General features: G+C 43.6%; 1 protein-coding gene across 1 annotated transcript; it reads left to right on the forward strand.

The window, feature by feature from the left end:
- Positions 1–16,594: 16,594 nt before the first annotated feature.
- On the forward strand, positions 16,595–22,763 carry spry4 (sprouty homolog 4 (Drosophila)). Its single transcript, XM_086097794.1, has 2 exons — positions 16,595–16,904; positions 19,116–22,763. The coding sequence occupies exon 2, from the start codon at positions 19,170–19,172 to the stop codon at positions 20,277–20,279; it is 1,110 nt and encodes a 369-aa protein (XP_085953920.1). The 5' UTR covers positions 16,595–16,904; positions 19,116–19,169; the 3' UTR covers positions 20,280–22,763.
- The last annotated feature ends 290 nt before the right edge of the window (positions 22,764–23,053 follow it).

Genomic DNA, 23,053 nt, shown 5'->3' on the forward strand with positions numbered 1-23,053 from the left:
TCATTCATTGTGTATGTGGCCACAGAATGGAGCGTCCAGTATCACTTGGTGCAAACGTGATTTTTGGGTGTAGCACCAGTAACAAGTCTTTGTTATCCATCAAGACACAAAAATTCTTCTTGGTATCCGACTTGGATATTTGAGGTTTTTGCTCAGTTTTGCAGCCCTCCAAGCATCCCCAAGACAGACCTGATCTGCTCCTACGATCCAGCTGGAGCGTTTGCGTCGAGAAGGCTGGTAATGACTTGGGCAGAAGAGCTTCAAAGGTCCAATCTTCCGCCGCCAGAGTCAGGTTGGCAGATGTTCTGAGCCGCCGCCGCTCAGACCTTTGGCGTCTTTGGAGTAGATAAAGCACACGCTGTTCTTTCAGTAGCATGAGGATCTTCTTCTTCTTCTTTCTTTTTTTTGAAGAGCTCAGTATTGTTCATTCGGTAATGTCATCATCATTGCTCTCTTTTTATTTATTTATTATTATTATTTATTATTTTTGTATGTGGGTGAGTATGTGTATGTGCGTGTGTGCGTGTGAGTGTGTGTGTATTCACCAAAGTTCACCAAAAACCTATTAAAAAATCCCATACCGTTCACCTAAACCGAACACCGCCGTCAGGAGACCCGAGGAAGGACCAAAGAAAACAAAGGAAAGTGAAATCCAGCACCGACCAGACACCACCCACCAGGCCACCAACCAGAGTCCTTCACCAACCCCAGAAACATCTAAATTCCAACAAATCAGGGAGACCTCAAGAGACCAAAGGAGAGACTGAGGAAAGGAAGGAAGGACAGACGAAGCAGAGTGAGATCCACAGACACCAGCCTCCACCGATTCAACGACCAGAGGAAGAAGCAGATTGTGTCTGAGTTTCGATAGATGCTGGTGTGGTGGATCTGGCATGCATGAAAATCTCCACCAAAGAGGGGAGCCGTCGAACCCTGCCAGGACAGAGCAAGCGCAACACCTCAGGGCCCCGCAGGCCGCGGCAGCACCAAAGGACGACCCCCGGGCCACGCCAGGGCCACCGGCCGGAGAGCAAACCCAGGAGCAGGAGCGCCCCCCACCCCAACACGGCCCGCGCCCCCAACCCAATGCAGCAGGAAGGGGCACTGCAGGCCCGCCAGGCACCCCACCGGTCCACAGCCCCGCTCCCCCCGCTCCCCCCACTAACCCCCCCACCGCCCGCCATCCACCCCAACCCAGCCCCAGCCGCCCCCAGGCCCCCAAACCCCCAAACCCCCAAACCCCCAGACACCCCCCACCCCACCAAGCCGCCCACCACCCCGACCACACCCCCACCAAACAGCAGCCCCCCAGCCCCCGACCCCCAGATCCCGGGGACCCCCCGCACCCAGGCATCGGCGCCGAATAGGGGCCGGACAGCGGAGCGGAGAGGGGGTGAGGATCTTCTGACATTTAAGAGCTACTCGACTAGATTGCTTCGAGTCTTAAAGGGCTTTTTGGGGAAATATTTAATATGTTGCGGTGTCACACCCTGTGAATAATGCACATGCATGTCTGTGGCCACCTGTTGAAGCCATGATTGCGGCTGGCCCCAAACATCTGCTTTCTTTCAATACACTTGATCTGGGATGCGAAAGTTCCGAACGAAAGAATACGAAGCTTTGACACGTTGGCTGAGCGTCAGACTGCCGTTTGACTTCTCGCTCTCCTGCCAAACTCCAAGGTGATGAGAAAACCTTTCTCATGAAGGAAGTATCCTCATCCGTCATTCTTTACCACTTTGCAGTCTAGTTTGCATAGAAACCAAATCATACCTTGCAGGCAGACAGTAATGTCTTCCTGCTATGTACAGTTAAAATCCCATTTTTCCTGGTACTCTTTTGTCTGCTGTTTGGCTCGGTCAAACGCTGTCACAAAAAAAGCGATCCCAGCTGTCACTGCTGCCTTTTCAACCAGGAGGACCAAGACAACTTTCAAACAGACACTAAAGGAGGGGCCCCGGATCCAGAGTTTCCAGCCACGACTTCTACTATTCTTTTGTCCGTCAACAATGTCATCATTCTGATGATGATGATTCAGGATTACTTTAGCAGTGCAGTCCGGTGTTAAACAACAAATATTTGACTGAGGATTTGCATTGATAGTTGGTGGAAAACGTTGATGCTTCGTAGGCTGAGGTTTTTGTAGAATTGCTTTGTGTTTACTGTCCTGGAATCACTACAATCACAGCGATGTTCCGTTGTTGCACTTGTTTGGATGTTGTCTTTAGTTTGGTGAACCTCTTGGCCATACAGAAAAATTGAATACAATTCCACTTTGTCTTGGAGGCAAATTTCAGCTCCACGGTTGACGCAAAATCCTGGTTTGAGATGCTTTTGGCCCCCAGCCAGGAAAACCGGACAAACCATACCAAAGACCGTCCCCCGTCCCATTTCAATCAGTAAGTCTCACTTTTACCCAAGGTCATTTTTTTCCCAGTCACTTTCCGTCCTCAATTATCGTTTCCAAACTTTCCAAAGACACACCAGAGTCCTGGCCAGACTCAGAAGTGGTTTTCCCAAATTTCAGATCCATAATGTTCCCACTGGTAGGACAGGAAAATTGCTTATCATCCAACTGTTTCCCATTTCATCCATTTTTAGGTATTTATCCATTCTGTTGCTGTCACAAATACAATTTCAAGCTGCAAAGGCTCCAACCAAGGACCCCCACCCCAGTCAACTGATACCTTCTGTCTCACTTTTATCGGGGAATCCATTTTTCAGCCACTTTCAAAACCTTGTTTCCAGACCTTCCACATACTCATGAGGGCCACAAGTGGCTTTCTCAATTTTCAGGCCCAGGACATTCCCACACCAGGGGCCCGGGTCAGACAGAAAATGGTTATATATATATATATATATATATTAGGGGTGTGAATTGCCTCGTACCTGGCGATTCAATTCGTATCACGATTCATAGGTCACGATTCGATTCGATGCCGATTAATCCCGATACGAATCTATAAATTGATTATTGAGATATTTTTTTAAACTCAAATTTACAAAATACTCATCAGTAAACTTGTACATGTACACTGTAAGATTTGTTTGAAAATGTATTTTATCTGAAAATTCAGGCTTATAACTGAGCGACTGCATTTAACAAACAGGTTGCCGTCTGTTTCACGTTTGAACAGCACTCAAATAAAATATTAAGGCTTAATGTTCCATTAATATAACATTCTTCCATGCTTAATGTGTGAATCATAACCCTAAGTAAGATGTTTTGTTGAATATTTCCATAAAAATGTATGTTTAAAAATCGATTTGACCGCATCACATTGAATCGATTCGAGAATTGCGTGCTGTAATATCGCGATATATTGCCGAATTTATTTTTTCTAACGCCCCTAATATATATATATATATATATATATATATATATATATATATATATATATATATATATATATATATATAGTGTTTTTTGGTGAGGAAGGGGTTACCAGATCTAACCAGGGGCCCAACAGGACCCATAAAATGCCACAAAGTCAGAGTTTGGTTCCATTTTTTTTCTCAGGTTCACAGCTGTCACATCATTGCGTCTACTGGCTCCAAACAGCAAGCGGGAGTCTCATCTCAAATTGTACGCGTGGGGTTGACTCACTTGTTACTGTGGGGCCATTACAGTGTGGCTTGGGTTTCTCCTGAGTCTTCCAACACAGAGAAGATCTTTGTTCCGCTTGGAATCGTGAGCAATGAGACGCTGTTGGAAAAGAGGAACCCGACTGTTCCCAGGATCCTTTTCATAAGCACCAGCGAACAACAAGGAGAAAGAGGAGGTGCACACAGGGGGGCCCTAAATTGCGATGGAGAACATCAATGTTGAATAAATGACTGTTTGATGCTCTTTTGCTCATGACTCACATTTTGTCCATCCATCTATTTTCTGTAGCGTTTGCCCTCATTAGGGTTGGAGGTGAGTTGGACTTAAATTGCGACACAATAAAATGTATCTTGTCAACTGTCGAGGTCTTATTTGGGCGACATGTCGACTCAGACGAGTTCATTTGCTGTTATTTTCACTGGGGAAATTGTACTGCGGCTTATGTCCAAGAGCGTCGTCGCACGGAGAAGCGAGCGGAAGTGCAGTCCGGGCTTGAGGATGGGATGAGCTCGCTACGCAAACATCATCATAAGGCCTGCTCAACCTGCTTGCCAGCCGCCACTTCCGCCTTTTTGGACTTTCAACTTCCACTAGGCTGCACTCGCATGCTCGTGCACGTGCGTGCGCATGTATGAGCATACAAGGGCCCCCGATATTAGCTTGAGTTCAAGTTGGGTTAAGGTGAGGTAAGGCTTCCGGAATTGAATGGAAGTCGCTGTAATGTGTTCTGAAGTGATGCGATGGTAGCAACTCATCTGTGCGTGTGCGCGTGCGTGCGCGCGCACCTGTGCGTCTTCTCAACATGGTCTCGGAGGATGTAAATCACCCTGTCCAAAGTGATCACTGTGAAAACATCCTGTGTGCATGCTGAGACACCCCCATTACCCACCACACACACACACACACACACACAAGGCTATAATATGCGATGAGCTAGTTGAGTGAAGGGGAAAATAACAGTCAAACTTCCAAAGTGGGTCACAATCCGTTCCTTGTTGACTTCCAAGTCATTCTTTTACTTTTCTAATTTCTTCATAGAAATACAAACAGAAGATCATCCATGTGCACTAAAAGCAAAATAAGAGTAAAATGACTCCATTTTGAAGACACCAGCTTGGTAAAATTAATTTGTGTATATTCGTTGATGTCGAATTGGATCACTCATATTGTATTGAACAACCTTTTCAATTTCGGGATCTATTGTTATCACACTTTTGTTCTTTGCTATCATTGAGCGAGCAAAAAAGTCAAACACTGGTGAAGTTTACACTGTCTCGTGTGACTTCACACATGATTGACTTTTGCGGCACATTTTTTCATAAATTGGACCATTTTTGCGTTGTTTGACTTCAATGGAAATCTTCCGACCACTGGCTCATTTAAGAGCGAGGAACCGCCAACGTGAAGTAAACAGTTTTGTCTGGCCTAAGTCGTTCGAACATATTGATAAAGTTGTTCAAATATATTGTATTTGTAAAGTCATTTGAATGCATTGGTAAAATGTAGGCAAATGCTAAAAACATAATTTTTTCCCATAATGCCATGGGGTATGTTCCCGCAACACCACAGGCACAAATGCGCATGCGCAAGTCAATCCCGGGGCATGATGGGAAAATAAATGTCATGTTTTTTTTTAGCATTTAGCCTATATTTAACCGATATTTACCAATCAGATGACTTTACGACTATATTCAAATGACTTTGCAGTATGTTTGAAAGATTTTATCAACATGTCGTAACAACTTTGCATTCCGTTCAAACAACATAGCTTTACGCCAAATTGTCAGTTTAACGCTTTTTGTAAGATAACAATCCCTATTAGTTGTATTTTAAAATGTCAACGTGTCCAACTATACTTCCATTGTTAGTTTGCGTCTTCTTCCCGCTCGGAAATTTTTTTTTTTTTTTTTTGTTCCAAGCAACAGGCCTGCGAGTGTTGTTCCACTCGACGGCTATAAATAACATTGAGACATCTGTGATAACAAGCTATTGAAATCATGCAGATGAGCATTATGCGGAGTTGCATGTCAGTGATGGGGGGGGGGGGGGGCGCGTTGATGCTTTCCAGACAAGACGTCCACTTCTTCAGCTCATTGAACATCGAAAAGCAAGTAAATAAGCTTCTTCTTCTGCTGCTTTTTTTGTGCGGGTCCATGCGACATCACCAAGAGCAGTGTTTTGGGGATTTTTCTTTGGCGCATTTGTTTTGTTTCGTGATACCGCCAACAAGGGATGGCAAAGAGGTCAAACGGAAGTACATAATGTGACATAGTGGTAAGAGTCATGGTGTGAAGTGACTCACCTCCAGCGCAAGCAATAGACCTCCTTCATCACATTCGTCACCACACCCGCGCCATCTGTTCACGGCAAATACACAATGCATTGCTTTTGAGATCAGAAGGAGGCACGCAAGCATTTTTCTACAGTTTTGAGGTGCATAACAAAACAGCCCATGGATGTTTCACAATAATTTTCTTGGTCAAATCAGTCCTCGTGATAATGACAATGCAACATCCAGTTGTAAGGTAAAAAGTATGTGAAGGTTTTGGAATAACCTAGTGGGTGGCCAGGCTCTGGAGAGACAAAGCGGCCCCAAACCAATATTTGCCCATTACAGTCTGTATGAGGTTTTGATGGTATATTTTGTTTTCCTCGCCACACACCATTATGTTTTCCTTTCAAGCAACTCAACTTTTGTTTTCATTCGTCAACACAAGAATGGCTTTGATCCAAGCGCTCGTTTGTAAACTTTAAGCCTGCAGCGCTCTTTTGTGGGACAGCAGAACCCTCCGATCACATCCTCTCTTCTTCAATGTTTTACTGATGCTGTTTTTATTTTTCATCGAATATAAATCATAGAGCCGGTTTGAGGCTGCTACCATGCAGTGTCCTGAAATAGTCAAGCGCTTTGATGGCTGCTGTCAAAGCGTAGTCAAGTCTCGGGTCAGTGGGTCACATAGCAACAGGTTGCAAAAGGCCGCGTCGAGTGAGAAAGAAAAAAGGAAAAAGCAGCAAAAAGAAAGAAAGAGACAAATGCTTATCGCTTGACCGACCTCACGTCGGCGCCGCCATCTCGGCCTGTCGCCACCTTGAGTGACACGCATCGGGGTGGAAGTGGAGGCGGAGGAGGGGGGGGGGGAGGGGGTGGCGGCAAACCCAACAATACACGGAGCAAAAATCCAAACTTCTTCACTACTACACTACTAACTAAACTAAAACTATACTAATAAATGTGATTTGAAATCAAATTGTCAAAAGAAATGTAGTAGACAAACGACGGAATAATGAGATTAGTTTAGTCAAAATTGGCATGTCAGGAGACAAGACGTGAGTCTTATTCCCAACCAAAGACAAATGTCTTGTTTTGTCTCGCTGCAGTGATCACACAGTATCAGAGAATGACACACAGCAAGGTCAGCATCCTTGAAAAAAACACCGCAAAATCAATTGCTTTCTGAGTAATTAAACAAGGAAGTGCTCAACTAGCAAGTCACTAAATAATCAATATCAGACAGCAAATAAAATTAATTAGATAAAAGCCTAGACAACAGGAACCAGTTGATCTTATCTACTGTTTACAATTCCTTTGTGCAGATTCACTAGTTCTGTTTGCCATTACTCACCATGTATGTGTTTTCATCCAATCACTGCTCATTTACACTTTGTCACTTCCATATAAGGCAACACTTCCTGTGGTGAAAAGTCAATACTGTGGTAAAGTTCCATTGATGGATGCGTGATAAGAAGAGCTTTTTGGCAACATAAAGAATCATATTGAAAAACGGCCATTGGGATAAAGCTTGGAATAGTTTGACATTTTTCATTAAAGTTAGTTTTTCTTTTCATTATTCCATTAGTTTTAGTTTTTACAGCAGGTTTGTTATATATTTTTTAATACTGCATTTTAACATAGTTTTTGTTAACTTTAGCATTGGTTTTAATTTTTAAATTATACTTTATATAACAAATACTAAACCCCCAAAGATCATGGAGTTAATTGACAAAGACAAAAATGAAGGACATTTTTGCTGAAATCATAGAATTTTTTAAAAAGCACTGTTTTTTATTTTATTTCATGAACTAACGTTTTTTTTCCCTTATTTTGTTAGTTTTGACTAACTAACAATCTTGATGGCTGCCGCTTCCCAACCTGCATTTGTGTGAGGCCATTATACGGAGATGAAGGTTTGGCGAGCCAGCCAGAAAGGATATAGGTAAGAGGCGAGGCAATTGGGAGGGGTTCGGCTACTGCTAGCTAGCGAGGGTGTGACTGACACTTGACTGGCAGGGGGTGGTGGGGGAATAATGGGGGCAGGATGCGTGGGCGTGTGTGTGTGTGTGTGTGTGTGTGTGCGCCGTATTGTGCACGTGGCCTACTGGAGGCAACGGTGTGTTTTTTCAGGTGTCCGTACCCCCCCCCCCCCCCCCCCAGTCCAAGTTGCGGACCCTGGAGGAAGAGGGGGCGGCTCATTAGCCTGATCAAAGAGCTAACTTCCCCTTCTCACCTTGAATACACACGCACCCACACGCAGACATGCTCACCTGGAAAAGCCCAGGGTAATCTGCCTGAAATGTGTGTGTGTGTGGGGCGGGGGAAGGGGGGGGGGGGGGTTATGTGTCATTCACACTAACATGGATATTATTAGAAACAAATGTGACAAATGCTTTTCAGGAATCGAGTGGAGGACAAACGTAAACGTCATCCCCAATACACAGTAATTAGCGCTAATTCAAACGAATCATCCCACTTGAGCGTTGTCATGTAAAAATAAACGCCAGTCATTCATTGTCTCCTCTCGGCGTACTGAATCAGATCCTTATTCATATCCTGCAGTGGCCAGGGCCTGGATTATTATTTTTTTTTCACGGATCGTGGCCACCTCATCGTCGGTCACAACAAAAGAGGCGCTGAGTCATGTTTGAGTCACATCCTCACAAGTCACGCCGTCCTGTTGTGATCAGCGTCAAAATGACTCAACGCACGTGCCGGCAAATTTTAGTTAGGTTAGCTTAGTGGTGCTTACTAGCGGCAGGCCTCAATCACTTTGACTCCGCACCTCTCCAATTTGGCAAATAGTGAAACTTTTTTTAATAAAAATGCTTCAAGCATCAATCTTTCTTTCTTTTTTTTTTTCTTTTTTTTAAGCATCAATCTTTCATTGCCACTCCCAGTAGCTAGATTAGCTTAGCCTTAATGCTAATGCTAAATGACATCTATGTTGCATTGCTCTCATACTTTACGCAATGGACTGAACACAAACAGTGCTGCCACACATGTAGATAGACAACGTAACAGCACTCTGTCATAAATTCTTTATCCTCTGCATAGAACACCAAATATTAGTGCTGCACTGATGAGCTTTTCCATTCATTTCAATGGGAAAAGATTATTTGAGATATAAATGTCTTGAGTTACAGGTGACATTCGGAGTCCGGTCACCAGACTACATAGTCTGAAACACTAACAGCCTCATTCACCATGGATGCAAGCACCCTGCTAGCATGGCCAACTAGAGCGTTTTTTTGTTTTTGTAAACATATATTAACTTCAGCTAGTGATAAGCAGAACATACTTTATTTGTCAATGAAGGGATTTGTTGGGGGGGGTGGGGGTAATTGTATTTGATGAGTGTCCGTGCCACACGTACACACAGTGTAGTATTGTATGAAGTGCTGCCTCCACATGCGAGGTAAATAACAATGGCGGCGTATGTCCAAATAAAGTTTCTACAAAATGTTAAACTGGGAAATGATTTTTGAGAAATAAAATCTCATAGTTATGTTAGTAACAACCAAAAAAATAATATAGAGCAAACTTGTCATGACAGTCGGGGTTCCTTTTAAAGCATCATCATAGCAAGCTAGCCTTCAAGGCTAACGGTCACGTGACCTCATGCCGCCTCAAGCCTCTCCAAGTCCAAATGTTTCGTTCAGAGGCGATTTCACTTCACGGTCTAAGCGGCAAGTAGCCCCCCCCCAGCCGGGGCGAAGGGGAGCAAAGTTGACCCTTGAACTTTTCTTCAGAGGAATGACAGGACCCCGACTGCACTCCGACCCTTGTTGGGAAGGGGGGGGGGGGGGGTTCGCCGAAGCGTGATGCACCACGAGGGCCATTCCCGAATGGGCCCTTGGCGACGCTCGCATCGTGAGCATTCCAAGTTTATCGCGCACACACACGGCCAAATCAATCAACCAATCCCAAACACACGACAAAGACCAACCGGTTTCGCTTGGCACATTGATGAGTTTGAATGTGTGTTTTGCGGCCTGTTACTTGTACTTTGCTATTTATGTATTTGTATGTATGACAAGCCCTCAAAGCAACGCTAATGTGTTTTCATTTCCCCTTCCAGTGTGTGTGTGTGTGTGTGTGCGTGTTTGTGCGGTTGCAGCTCCGAGTAGCGCAGGCCGCAGCCCGTCCGGTGCTGCTGTCTAACATCAGACTCAACAAACACACACAAAAACACAATTTACTCGTCGTGACCCAGACAGAAGCAGACCTGGCTACGCACTAATTACATGCCTTGAATTAGACATAATATCAGACAGTGGAAAACATGGACGCATCGCCGCCATGCACATGTATGTTCGAGCGCGTGCGTGAATCAAATACTTCTACTATTTCAGCTGCTCGTGCTAAATATGATTTAACCACAAGGTTCATTTTCATTTAGGTTGAAATTGTTTTTTGTAATATTTTGGAATGTTATTATAGTATAAGCTAACTGAGCACAATATATATAAGTGAAATCAAGCTAATCTCACTTTCAAAAAGAATCTTACAAAACAGATCTTTTTTTTTTCTTTTACATTATCACACATATTTACATGTGAAAAGCACTTCACGGAGACAACACATTGAAATGTGCATTTTCATTTTGGGTGTATCCCGTCTTTGCATGTTTCACCGCCACATGTTTTTGTGTCATAAAGGCAAGATAGACGGAATTAATTAGTTTACGTCTGATTTGGTGATGATTGATCAATTCCTGACATTCAGGTCAAATGCTAACGATTAGCCTAATGGCTAACTACTGTGAAACTGTAGAATGACTGATGACTAAAGAAATTTACTATAACGTGCTCTGATTCGACTCAAAACAGGTGTATGAATGATTTAATCTCTATTTAACTCATTCACTGCCATTGATGGCTATAGATGTCAAAAATTCATTTGAACTATTTCTATTAGTTTAGCATTTTTTTCCCCACTTTTGTTAACAAGAGTATGAAAACCTAGAAATTTTTTTTTACAATTAGAACAGATATATAACATTTGTGATTAATTGTGAGTTAACTAGTGAAATCATGTGATTAATGACGAAAAAATTACGCCAATTTTTAATAATATTTTCTTTCCTTTTTTAAATAAAAAAAGAAAAGATTATTAAAAAACGGATGTTTTTAATAATCTTTTCCTTTTTTATTAAAAAAAGAAAAGATTATTAAAAATTAGCGGCATCAGGCGATTACATTTATACTCATAATTAATCGCATGGCTTCATTAGTTAACTCTTGATTAATTAATTGTCATACTCTTGTTAACAAAAGTGGGGAAAAAATTAAAATAATAGAAATAGTTCAAATTCATTTTTGACGTCTATAGTCGTCAATGGCAGTGAATGAGTTAGTCAGAAAAGTAAAGAAATATGTGATCAAATAAATGGAAGTCACCTGTTTTTGCTGCTTGTCTGAAACACATTTTAATTATTTTTTTTTTATTAAAAGGTTATGATTTTTTTTTTTGTATTTATTAAAGGTCTAAGAATTTTATTAGCACAGTCACTGTAGCGAATATTAAGAAAATAGTAAGTATTTAGGGCTAGCATGAGAGTTAGCTGTTCAGTAGGTGTTTTGTGTACGTGACAATACATAAACAAATCACACTTTTCAAGTTAATCCGGCCCATTTCTGGACAAGAGTTGATAGTGAAGGTTTGGAGCAAGTTAGCATATCTGGCATTTTACTTTTTTTTTTTTTTTTTACCATATTCCATGTCCAAAAGGTCAGAATGCTTTTATGAGCTGATTTGTGACATCGCTCAGCTATTTTTCCCGTTTTCATCATGCAATAATCTTAATAAAGGAAGTTGTTGAGAAGACCACCCATGCTAAAGCGAATTACGATGTTTTATTGGGACACTTAAACTGACAAATTCTTTCATTGCGGATACACCAAAAACAGGAAGTTCAGGGGTCAGGGACAGCAGCACACCCCGCAGCTGAGGGCGATGCAGCATTTTGCACAAGCATTTCGGCCGGGCACAAACTTGTCAGCGTGGAGGTCACACGGGCGAGAAAATATAGTCCGCCTGACCTCGGCGGTCACGGCTGTCGAAGCTAGCAGCTCTCCGGTGTGCAAAGAAACCGCAGGTAGCAAGTGAAGAGATTCACTCGGATTCATGCACACTTTTCATGAAATGTCCCCCTGTCAAAATATATACCTTTGCTATGACCAACGCAAACCACAAGAGTTGTGATTGGCCCAAAAGTGCTTCAATTGAGATTTCTTAATAAATAAATTAAAAAATCTTAAAAGTCAACAAGGTTGAACACTAATAATGATTTCCTAGAGGAAAAACAAAAGGTTTCGTGTTTGACTTTGGGGGCACTGTAGTACAAAAAAAGTCTAATTATTGGCGAGCGTATTTATTGATTGGACTAATTTAAAGTGCTTGACGGGCACAAAATGTCATTGTGTTGCATTCAGGGTGGGCCAAAGGCCATGCGCTTCTTTTATTTTGATGGCTGTGGACGCTCAGACCCTCGTTACACACCTCGACTAACACACCTCCCGAGCAGGCAAAAGGAAGGAAGTCAATATTTGAGGAGTTAAAGCTACCAAATACGCCTCTTTGACTGTGGCCAGACTCCAGACTTCTTTACTACAGTGCCGCTTTTAGGTTCATTCCAACGTGTGCTCATGTCGCAAACAACAAACATTAGCCAAGCAAAAATAAGTTCTCGTATCGGAATGTTGGGCAAGATAATGAATAGGAACTAAATTATTTATTAGTCATTTCATTTGAGGGAATTAGCTAAGGATTTGGGGCTAGCAGGAGGATAATATCATTAGGAGAAAAAAGATAATTGTCCAAATTTAACTTGGGCCATTATTTTTAACTCATTCACTGCCATTGACGGTTATATACGTAAAAAAAAATTTTTTAAACTATCTCTATTAGTTTAACATTTTTTCCACATTTGTTAACAAGAGTATGAAAAACCTATAATGTTTTTTTATTGTACGTTTAGAACAGATATAAAATGTGTGATTAATCGTGAGTTAACTAGTGAAGTCATGCGATTAATTACAATTTAAAAAAAATAATCGCCTAATTAAAAAAAGATTATTAAAAATTAGGGGCATCAGGCGATTTAAATGTGTAATGCAAAAAAATTTAAACTAATATAAATAGTTTAAATGAATTTATGGCAGTGGGGGGGGATTCAGAGGTTATTTAAAAATATATTTTCTCAGGTTTAACGTAACAATTTAATACTCAATTTTGGATTTGAGCCATAACAGACAGCAAGTCCAGCTAAAGCATCACAATTGGTCAGGTTTCCACTATGTTGTTGGCTCAAAAGTCCCCTCTCAGGACAACCATTTACAAAATAAGCTCATCTATTGCCAGAATATCAACATGATGGTGAATAATACGTGAAAGTGACCCGGGATCCATTATTTAAGAGATGGCTGGAACAGAAACTAATAGAGATAAGATTAACGTCCAAGAAAAGGTCAAAGAGAATTGCTAAATGTTCTTATACAAGGCAAATATTTACAGGAAGCAAGTTTAGCCATTTTGCAAACTCTGGGTCAGTAAATAAAGTCATCTTTTTTTGTGTGTGTTTGTGTGCGCATGTGGCATTGGCGAATGTTTTTTTTTCCCCCCCAAAAGAGGCCTGTGTTTTTTAATTGCTAGTTTTGTGCGGAACATGGTGTGCTTTCAACTCCGACTGACATTTCAAATGACTGTTTTCGGAGCACGCTTGGCGGGATTTATTTGAAAGAGGAACCCGGGCTCGCCAGAAGTGCTGCGGAAACGAGATTCCCAGAAAGTGGCAATTGTGTTGGTGCTAATCGGCACGCTAGCTCACTTGTTCTCAAAATGGGGGCCGGTCGGGTCCAGGAGCCGTTACTTGAAATTATTATGCCAAATCTTTTCTTTCTCTTTTTTGGGGGGACTGTGCGTTTGGAAACTAGCTTTTCTCTCTTCGCATCCATGCTGTTAGTGGAATTAGTTAGAAAGTGACAATGGATAAAAAAATTGGAATGTAAGCGGAAAAGTTTCCGAACCCGTTAGCTAGCTAGCTACCGTGCTTGAGTCTTGTTGTCACCACCTCCTTTTCTTTCATCTAAAAAAATCAGGGCGCTGAAAGGTGACCTGCCAGGCTTCACATTGTGTCGCCCCCTGTTGGTCATTGTTGTTTTCATGTTTCTTGGAGAGGTTGTGAATGGGGGAAGTAATCCGAATCTGAATATGGATCAAGTACCACTTTCATGGACTTGATGCAAGACTGGAATTAGTGTGGTTCAAATTGGGTGTGGGTTGTTATGTTGTTTTCTCAGTTGAATTAGAGACCAAAAAAAGCCCCTCCATGTGATGGAAAATATGTTCCAGGAGCAGATGGAGCTGTCCGTTATGACCCCGAGACTGTCAGCAGTGGTGAGCAGATGTGGCCGGAAGGAAGGCTGGAAGTGGTGGGGCTGTCTTGGGATGGGAAGGGATGGAATTGTGTGTGTGGGGGGGGGGGTCGACCCCGGAGACACACAGAGGCCTTTCCCCCGTGCGTGCATAGTGCGCCTGGATGATCACGCCAACAAGACATCAACACCAAAACGAGCGCTCCATGTCAAGTCATGTCGGACACGCAGCTGCGCCGTTTGAATGACGTCACGTTGACTGCATCTGCATGTAACTCTGCATATCTCCAACTATAACACGTATTTACTTCACTCTTGTTATGATCCAGTGAAAACCGAGGTTGAACTTTGACGCAACCAGGAGCGTGTTCATTAGCAAACGAGCATCGTGCCTGCAGTGGCACGTCATGAACGGGGGCCTTCTTCAAGGTGAACGTAACCGGCAGTCCCAATTAGCAGTCAGTGTTAGCATAAAACATTCAGGCATCTGTTAGAAAGAAAAAAAATGTCAGGAAAAGCCTACAAAAACAGCTGAAGTTCATTTGGGGTTCATCAGAAGAATGTGAAATAGTAGCAGGTGATCCAGATTCTCATTTGCCTTCAGTTTAAATGGAATCAGTTCATTCGGGGCACAGCCATGTTAAGTGGGTGTGTAGACTTCTGCAACCACAGTAATCACAGCACGTGATTGCTGTTGTTTATTTTTTACTTCCGCTTTCAAAATGTTTTTAAAACGATTTGCACAGGTTACCGATCAAAATGGTGGGAAAATGCTTTTTTATATCCCAAAAATTTGGCATTTTAACAGGGGTGTGTAGACTTCTTATACACATTGTTATGGTATGGAACCATCATTTTTACAGTAGATATTTAAAGTTTATATTTACCACCTGATCAAATCACCAACAAACACATCATTCCATGTCAATAACGGCATATGTGATGTTTGTTTTGTTTTTAAACGGCATTATTTACATAGAAACAAATCAACAAAACTTGACTTTCCAATTTGATGACCTGTGTCTGTAAACAGCCATGAAAGTCGTCCATTGATCCATACGCAAATAATGCACTTCCTCTTTCCAAGTGTCTTTGTCCAAAGAGCAATAATGGCAATTTGGAGGTGTTGTCGTTGCCATGGTGATGTATGCAAACCCTTAATAGGGGCAACCTTTGGCTGGTTAAAAGCCCCTATGTGAAGGAGGGGGGGGGGGGGGGCAGCAGCGAACACACACACACACACACACACGAGGATGTCAAAGAGAAAGGAAATTCACACTCATTTCCTGCGTGTGCTTTCGGTACAAATCAACAACATCCTGTCCTTTTGTCAATCCTGCCTGCCCTCATGCTGGTTTGCCCACCCCCGCCCCCGCCCCTCAACGCCTCCCCCCCCTTCTTGTGTGTGTTTCTTCACACTAAGCCTGGCTCACGCGCCTCGTGTTGTTGCACAAGGAAGGAAAAGTGTGTCTTTGATTTACTCAAAGACATTGTGGATTGACATAGCATGAGCATATACTGTGGATGATATCAACTCATAGCGTCCGACATCCAACAATCCATCTGACGTCTCGCCAAACGTCTTTCGTATCTATTTATCGTATATCTTCAAGTCTCTAATTATACTCAACTAATTAACTCTCCAAACATGGATTTTGCTTTTATCGATCTTCTATCATGTGTCCAACCGTCTTGTGTGTTTGTCTGTGCCGCGTCGAGATGTCTTCAACCATTTATCACCTCTCCAACAAGCTATTGCGCAATCAAAAATAACATGTAGGAGGACATATGCATAGCAGATGCTGCAAAAAAAAATCGATGAAAGATGACACATATGAAACGTAACGCAAAAAAAAATAACAACAACGACATTTTGGGCCCTGCGGGGGCTTCGTTTTTGGACCGTCCGAATGGACAAAGAGAGACGACAAAGACCACCTTTAAAATTATCTTTCGTGGCTGCTATGAAGGGAAGAAAGCAAAGCCTGCTGCTGTAAGCACAGATTTAAAAAATAATTAATTAGAGGGATAAAGGCGTTTATGTAAATCAGACCTGATATTGCCCTTGTGACCACAAAAAAAGCTCTCTCTCTCTCTCTCTCTCTCTCTCTCTCTCGTTTCATTCACCATTCCTCCCCATTCGCATAAAAAAAAACAACCTCGAGGCGACGCATGCGCAGTAGCACTCGGAATCCTCCCCATTCATAAAAATGTAACCTCCCGAGTCTCAGTCCCTCCCATTCACAAAAAAAAAAAAAAACTCCCTAACCCTCCCATTCATAAAAACTCAGCCCACCCCTCCTGCCCTCCCCTTCTTCCTTTTTTTTCCTCCTCTCGAGGAGATTGCAACATCACATCCAAAAGCTGCGCGTCCACAACCGCAGTCGCCTTTTTACGCACCAGCAGGCTCGGACCACAGAAACCACACAACGCTCGCTCGCTCTCTCTCGCTCTCTCTCTCTCGCTCTCTCTCTCTCTCTTCCCCTTTTACATTTTCAGTCCTTGCTTTTTCCCCACCCCACCATTTGGACTATACTTACTTCGCAGCGCTATTGGAGCTCCATAGTGAGCACACGCAAGCGATTGGGATTGGAATAGGAGACGTGTTGCGCAACAGCGAGATGACATTTTTACCCTGAAGAGCACCGTAAGTATACGCTTCGAAGCTTTCACGCGGATCGTTGCAAGTGAAATCAAATCTCGATTGGACATTTTGCAACAAGCTCCAAGCGTGTTTGCACTTGGGAAGTCAATATTGAACCAGCGACGAGCAAAGTTGAGGGCAGACCAAGGCTAACTTGTGACGTTTAAAGCCTTTGAATGGTGGAGAGAAATGACAACTTAGTGCTTATTTTTGTGCCATTTTTCGGATAGGAATACGACAGGTGTTTCTTCACCAATATCCACTAGCCATCATCAATGCATGACAATAACCATAAAAAAAAATAAAAATTGTCGTTTTTTCCGAATGTTGCAACGAAACCTGACAACATTGAAACGCCGCCGAGCGCCATTTCCTCCCATCAAGGTTAATCCGTGCCCGTGTTCATTTGCATACATCACGTGTTACAAAGCTTTTATCAACACGCCATTTGACTAGAGAGACACAGAGCGTCTGCCTCCGGTTTTTTATGACTCAGTCCATTCACATATCGAAGCAAAGGGAGGGTGGGGGGTGCGCGCGCGCACACGCAAGCACATAAAGCTCACGCACGTACAGTTCCGGCTTATAATGATCCTGATTTGATCACAAGCGTGTGTCGGTGCCAGCGGGTTTGTCAAACTGGATTTTGCACATTCTTTACAAACGAGTAAAAAAAAAAAAAAAAAAAAAAACGTGCACAAGCGCACGCTTTTCTTTGACTGGAAAGGACGAGCGTTGATAAGAAAAATGTGAAGATGAGGTTTTTAGAGAATGAACACGTCACGTTGGGTGCACGGTTGTTAAATGAGAGAGAGGGAGAGGGAGAGAGAGAGGGAGAGAGAGAGAGAGAGAGAGAGAGAGAGAGAGAGAGAGAGATCGGCGATCATGACTGCAGCGCTTTGAGTCATGCTTGCAACTGCCAGTGCAGCCGAGCAGTGTTCATTCACACAAAAAAAAACAACAATCATTCACAATTTTTTTGCAGCTCAGCCACAAATGACGTAAGGGACGAGGACGATACAAAATGCTGTCGTTTCCCATTTACCATATTCTTTGCATCTCACGAAGTGTTTTTTCCCCCGCTGTCGTTTTAAGAAATATGCAAAAATGGAGACTGAGAGCAACGTATATTGAATTCCTTGCGACCGTCCACCCTTGTGGGGTCCGTTTTTGTGAAACATTCAGACAGTGGGACAACGTCAGAGTAAATATGTCCTGTGAATGCTGACAGATGTCCCCAAAAAGTAATTTAGGGTGGAAATGCTACTGAATACATCACAGCTTCGGTGGGAATCCCCATAGAGCGTGCAAATGCCCTCTCGTGACGATGAAGGGTGTAAGGATGACGATCGCATTTGACGCTTAATCGTCTTCTTGAAAATAATGAACAAAAGACCGCATATGTGTGATCGCTATAACAGAAAATGTTTCCACTAGCAATCATGTGGGTGTTTAAATGCAAGAAGGAAGTGCTCCAGGTTCTCCGTTTCTATGACGCGTCTGAATACGCCGTATAGTCAGGAGAGAAATCTCAAAGGAGAGGCTTTCATTGTGCTTTGATATTAGGGGTGGGAATCTTTGACTTTGATTTCGATTTTTAAGTCTGTGATTGGATTCAGAATCGATTTTCGATTCAAAATGATTTGATTGACAATGATTTCTGCTTCAGTTTATAGACGTGCAAAGAATCGTCATGATTTTCTCTAGTCTTGTTATCACTAATGCTAATTAGCGCACTACTCGCAGCACTTTTATCACTCAAAAGAACGGCTATTCATACAAAACGCTTCATGAATGTTTACAGAGAAGCCTTAATGCTTAACATTACTCACCGGCATATGCTCTTCCTACGCTGCAAAAAAAAATAAAACTTTTATTGGCAAAACTTGATCGTGACTGTCTCCTTCGACTCTCTAATGTAGCGACAACTTATCAGTGGATCAGAACGTGCGGAACCACACTGCCCCTAAGTGGCCAAGTCGTGTACAACATGAATAGCGCTCCCAATAAAGGCACATACAAACAAGGGCATGACAGTATAAAATAATTTAAATAAAATTGATTTTGGGACATTTAAAATCGATTCTGAATGGTATTAAATGCGATTCTTATGAGGATATTTTTTTGGGCACACCCCTATATCATTCAGCATTCCACAATTAAAAGAAAAAAACCTCAACGAGCAGGTCTTAACTGTGCCGTCTTTGTTTGCAGTTGTGCTAAATGCTGCTTTAGAGTGAGGACGCGCCAGGCACCTGTAGCCAACAGATGGAGTCCAGGGTTCCCCAGCACATCCCCGGAGTGTCGTCCTCCATCATGGGGCAGCCCTTGCTGGACGGCCGAGTGCCCTACGGCCGCCTGCAGCACCCGCTCACCATCTACCCCATCCATCAGATCAAGTCGGCGCACGTGGAGAACGACTACATCGACAGCCCCGCCGTCGTCTCCCAGCAGCCGCCCAGTCACAAGGCGGTCAGCAGGCGGCCCAACTGGGCGGCTCCCAACCAAGACGGCTTGGTGGGGGCCAACAACAACAACCATCACAATCACCAGCAGGGCCGCTGCGAGCCCCACCACGATACCACCACCCACCCGTGGATCTCCTTCAGCGGGAGGCCCAGCTCCATTAGCAGCAGCAGCAGCACGTCGTCGGACCAGAGGCTGCTGGATCATGCCGCGCCCACGCCCACCGTGGACCACCATCCCAACTCGCACCCTCACCTGGGCCTCGTCAACACAATCACCACTCGAACTGCAGCCTACTCGGCTTCCTCGGAACCTAAAGTCCTCACCTCCTCTTCTTCCGCGTCCTCCTGCACCTCCTCCTCCAAATCGTTGGATCTCAAATCCGGGACACTGCCCGCGGGGGGCCAGCGGGGCTCGGCGCCGATCCCGTCCTCCCCGGCGGAAAAGAAGCACCTCCTCCTCTGCGAACAGTGCGGCAAGTGCCGATGCACCGAGTGCACGCTTCCCCGGACCCTGCCCGCCTGCTGGGTCTGCAACCAGGAGTGCCTGTGCTCCGCTCAGAGCCTTGTGGACGCGGCCACCTGCATGTGCCTGGTCAAGGGGATCTTCTACCACTGCACCGAGGACGAGGACGACGAGGGCTCCTGCGCCGACAGGCCGTGCTCGTGCTCGCAGGCCAACTGCTGCGCGCGCTGGTCCTTCATGGCCGCGCTCTCCATCGTCCTGCCTTGCCTGGTGTGCTACCTGCCGGCCACCGGCCTGGCCAAACTGGGACACAAGTGCTACGACAACGTCAGCAGGCCCGGCTGCCGCTGCAAGAACTTGCAGGGCGCTGTCCCGCCGTGTAAAAACAGAGGCGTGGAAGCCAAAGCGGGAACACTCGACAAGCAGCGGCAGCAGCAGGGCTCATGATACCAGGACATTCTGTCTGCCGTTGGCCTTGCTTCAAAACAAAGCGGACAGCGCCACAGTACATGTTCGATTTGTAGGGACCCCTTTCAAGGAAGATGACTCGTGTCACACTAAAGGTACTTCGATAGCTTCTTGACCTGTTTTTGAAAGGCTGGATGATCAAGTCCGAGCGAGCGAGTCGACAAGCTCTTGGGTGAGACACCGCCACCCTCCCAACGCAGTTTGGGTTGTTTGCGAGGACGACCCAAAGCACATTGTACCCTCAGCTAATTGTCTAACTAACCATAAGCTGACCGTGGGATAATATATCTACATATAGAGAGACAAGTTCAACTATGGAGATAAATATCGATATGCGTATATCAATTTCCTGCCCCCAAAAGCACAGCCCCGTGTCCCGCTAGTTGAAATATGCTAGCTTAGTAGCGCTAGCATCCATTTATCGACACAGATTTTCATTTCAAATTCCCCATATTAAGTCTGGATAAGCAAGATAATCACAATTTTTCGGAAAGTGAGCATCCAACTGAGCCTGAAGGCTGATCCTGGATCAGTCCAGAGGCCAACACGTCGTAGACCCAAACCTTCTCAGGGACTGTCCTCTAACGATCTAGAATATGTGCTACATTCAAGACTTCCTGGGAAGTCGGAGCTTAGTCCTCAGAGCGCTTCAGTCAAAAACAAAACAACAAAAAAGTACCAAGTTGTACCAAAACAAGTTGTGTTACACCAGATTGTGCCATGCCAGATCTGTAAAGTTCCAACATTGAGTCCGATGTATTTTAAAAGATATGTCAGACTTCCCATTTTTCCTTGAATGTAGCGCATTGGGTTGCTAAGCTAAAATGGACATAATGTTTGCACAGAAGAAGGTGTAAAAAAAAAATACAATTGAATTAGCTAATAATCGTAAAGCTAGGAAAAACTATTGCCAGAATGTGTTATCCATGGGACGGGGGTGGGGTTGAAGACGGTCCGGTCAAAACAAACAAACAAAAAAAAGCAAACCTGCCAATTGCACAATGCTGTTTATGTTTTCCTTAGGTCGAAGCTAACCCCTTAAAGAACGTACTCAAGCACAGTATGAAGCACCTCAGCTGTTCTGCGGTATGTGCGCTACTTTTAGCGCGGCAGAGTGTCTTCGTCGTCGTTAGTGCCGCATAGCGTTCTCTTTTCAAGTCTATTTTTGTGGCTTGCATGAGGACCTTTTTTTTTGTCAATGCGAACGTATGGTAGCATGTCATCGCTGTCCGAGGTGATCACCGCGCAAATGGGGAGGGGAGGACGATGACGCCCATTTCTCCAAAAAATTAGGGAAAAAAAGCATGCTGCCCTTTAAGACTGAAGGCCTTTTGTGTTTTGGGCATAAAGGGATACTCGGTCTTTGTTTCTTCATTTTGGCGGTGGACCGCTAAATTCCTTTGCTCACTATTGTCTTGTTGCACAAAGCTGATTACACACTGTCCATCGAATGTATGTGGCAATATTCAAAAAATAAAATTAAAAAAAAATCAGTTTGGAAAAAGGTGCCAAAATCGGAGAAGAGCGGCGGAGCTCGTAGAGGAAAAATCCACAGGCGATATGTTTAGTAATAGAAGCTATGCAGGTGAACAAGTTATTTGCTGTAAATAGTTTCACGTTTGTGTTCTTTAGAGGAGAAGACTTTTAAATGTCCTTGAAAGGTTGCATGGTACACTATAACTACGACTAAGTACAAAATACATAGAGAATATATTAGATATCTATTTTGAGGGTAAGGAACAAAAAAAGCTGTTTTGGAGGGTTTTTGTGAGAGGAAGCACTTGAATTAGAATAAGTGTGCCCTGCAATCAAAAAACAACAACACATAATTGCTGTTGATGCCCTGCGTGGCTCATAGCAGGCGAAGGCTAAGCTAACTTCCTGGCCCGTGGATTTGCGGCGTGCACAGAGGGAATCCAATCCAGCCGTGTCTGGATGGACCCATTTCCTGCTGCCTCCCCCCCTCCCCCCTCCCCCCTCCTTATTTTTCAGTCTTGATTGACAAACACAGCTGCTCTGCATACATTTGTGCCACAGCCCACGGTTCCTGTTTTGCCTGTCTTGCCCAACAGTCTGCCTTTTCAAAGCTGCCTCGCTTTTACATTTGACAGAAATCCTTCAAATGACAATACTGTTACTGTATTTTCTTTGCTTCTCCGATGCTACAGCGCCAACACCCTCTCCCTCCGCCTGTGTTGCTCACTTTGGGGCCAATGATACTGATTACGCCTTTGCAAAGGCCAATGTTTGGGGGAAGCCAACAAGTCTGTGCTTTGTTTTGTTTTGTTTTGTTTTACAACAGAAAGGAGGACAAAGGCTCTCATCTAAAAGGTTTCCCTTTATAGATATATTTATTTTGAAGTTCTATTTTATATAGTATTTATTTAGATGCCAACTTTCTGTTTGTGAAGAAAGCTTATGTTGAAATGGAATGTACATTGACAATGGAAATATATATTGTTAAATACACCAAGCTGCTGTTTCGTCTCTTTTGTTGACTGTTGTTCAGAACATAACGCAAACATACATGATAGAGACACAGTTGTTAGAAAACTAGCTTTAGAAATAGCTAAGGAGCCAGCTCTCAAAGAAAGATGGAACTAGCGATCTTAGAAAACTACTGAGCTCGATGAGAAGAAGAAGAAGGTAGAAATAGTTTGACCTTAAAAACAAACTAACATTGTGCTAATAGGATAGATGCCATGGACTTCCGACTTCCGTAAGTCACACACCAACGCCGTTTCCGGCCACTG

Source organism: Leptonotus elevatus, chromosome 16 (genome assembly GCF_054856555.1).
Source record: "Leptonotus elevatus isolate MCC_2025b chromosome 16, RoL_Lele_1.0, whole genome shotgun sequence".
NCBI classification, from domain to species: Eukaryota; Metazoa; Chordata; class Actinopteri; order Syngnathiformes; family Syngnathidae; genus Leptonotus; species Leptonotus elevatus.

Bases quoted from the DNA above. Each gene is read 5' to 3' on its own strand.
- spry4 (XM_086097794.1), top strand. From the start codon at position 19,170: ATGGAGTCCAGGGTTCCCCAGCACATCCCCGGAGTGTCGTCCTCCATC.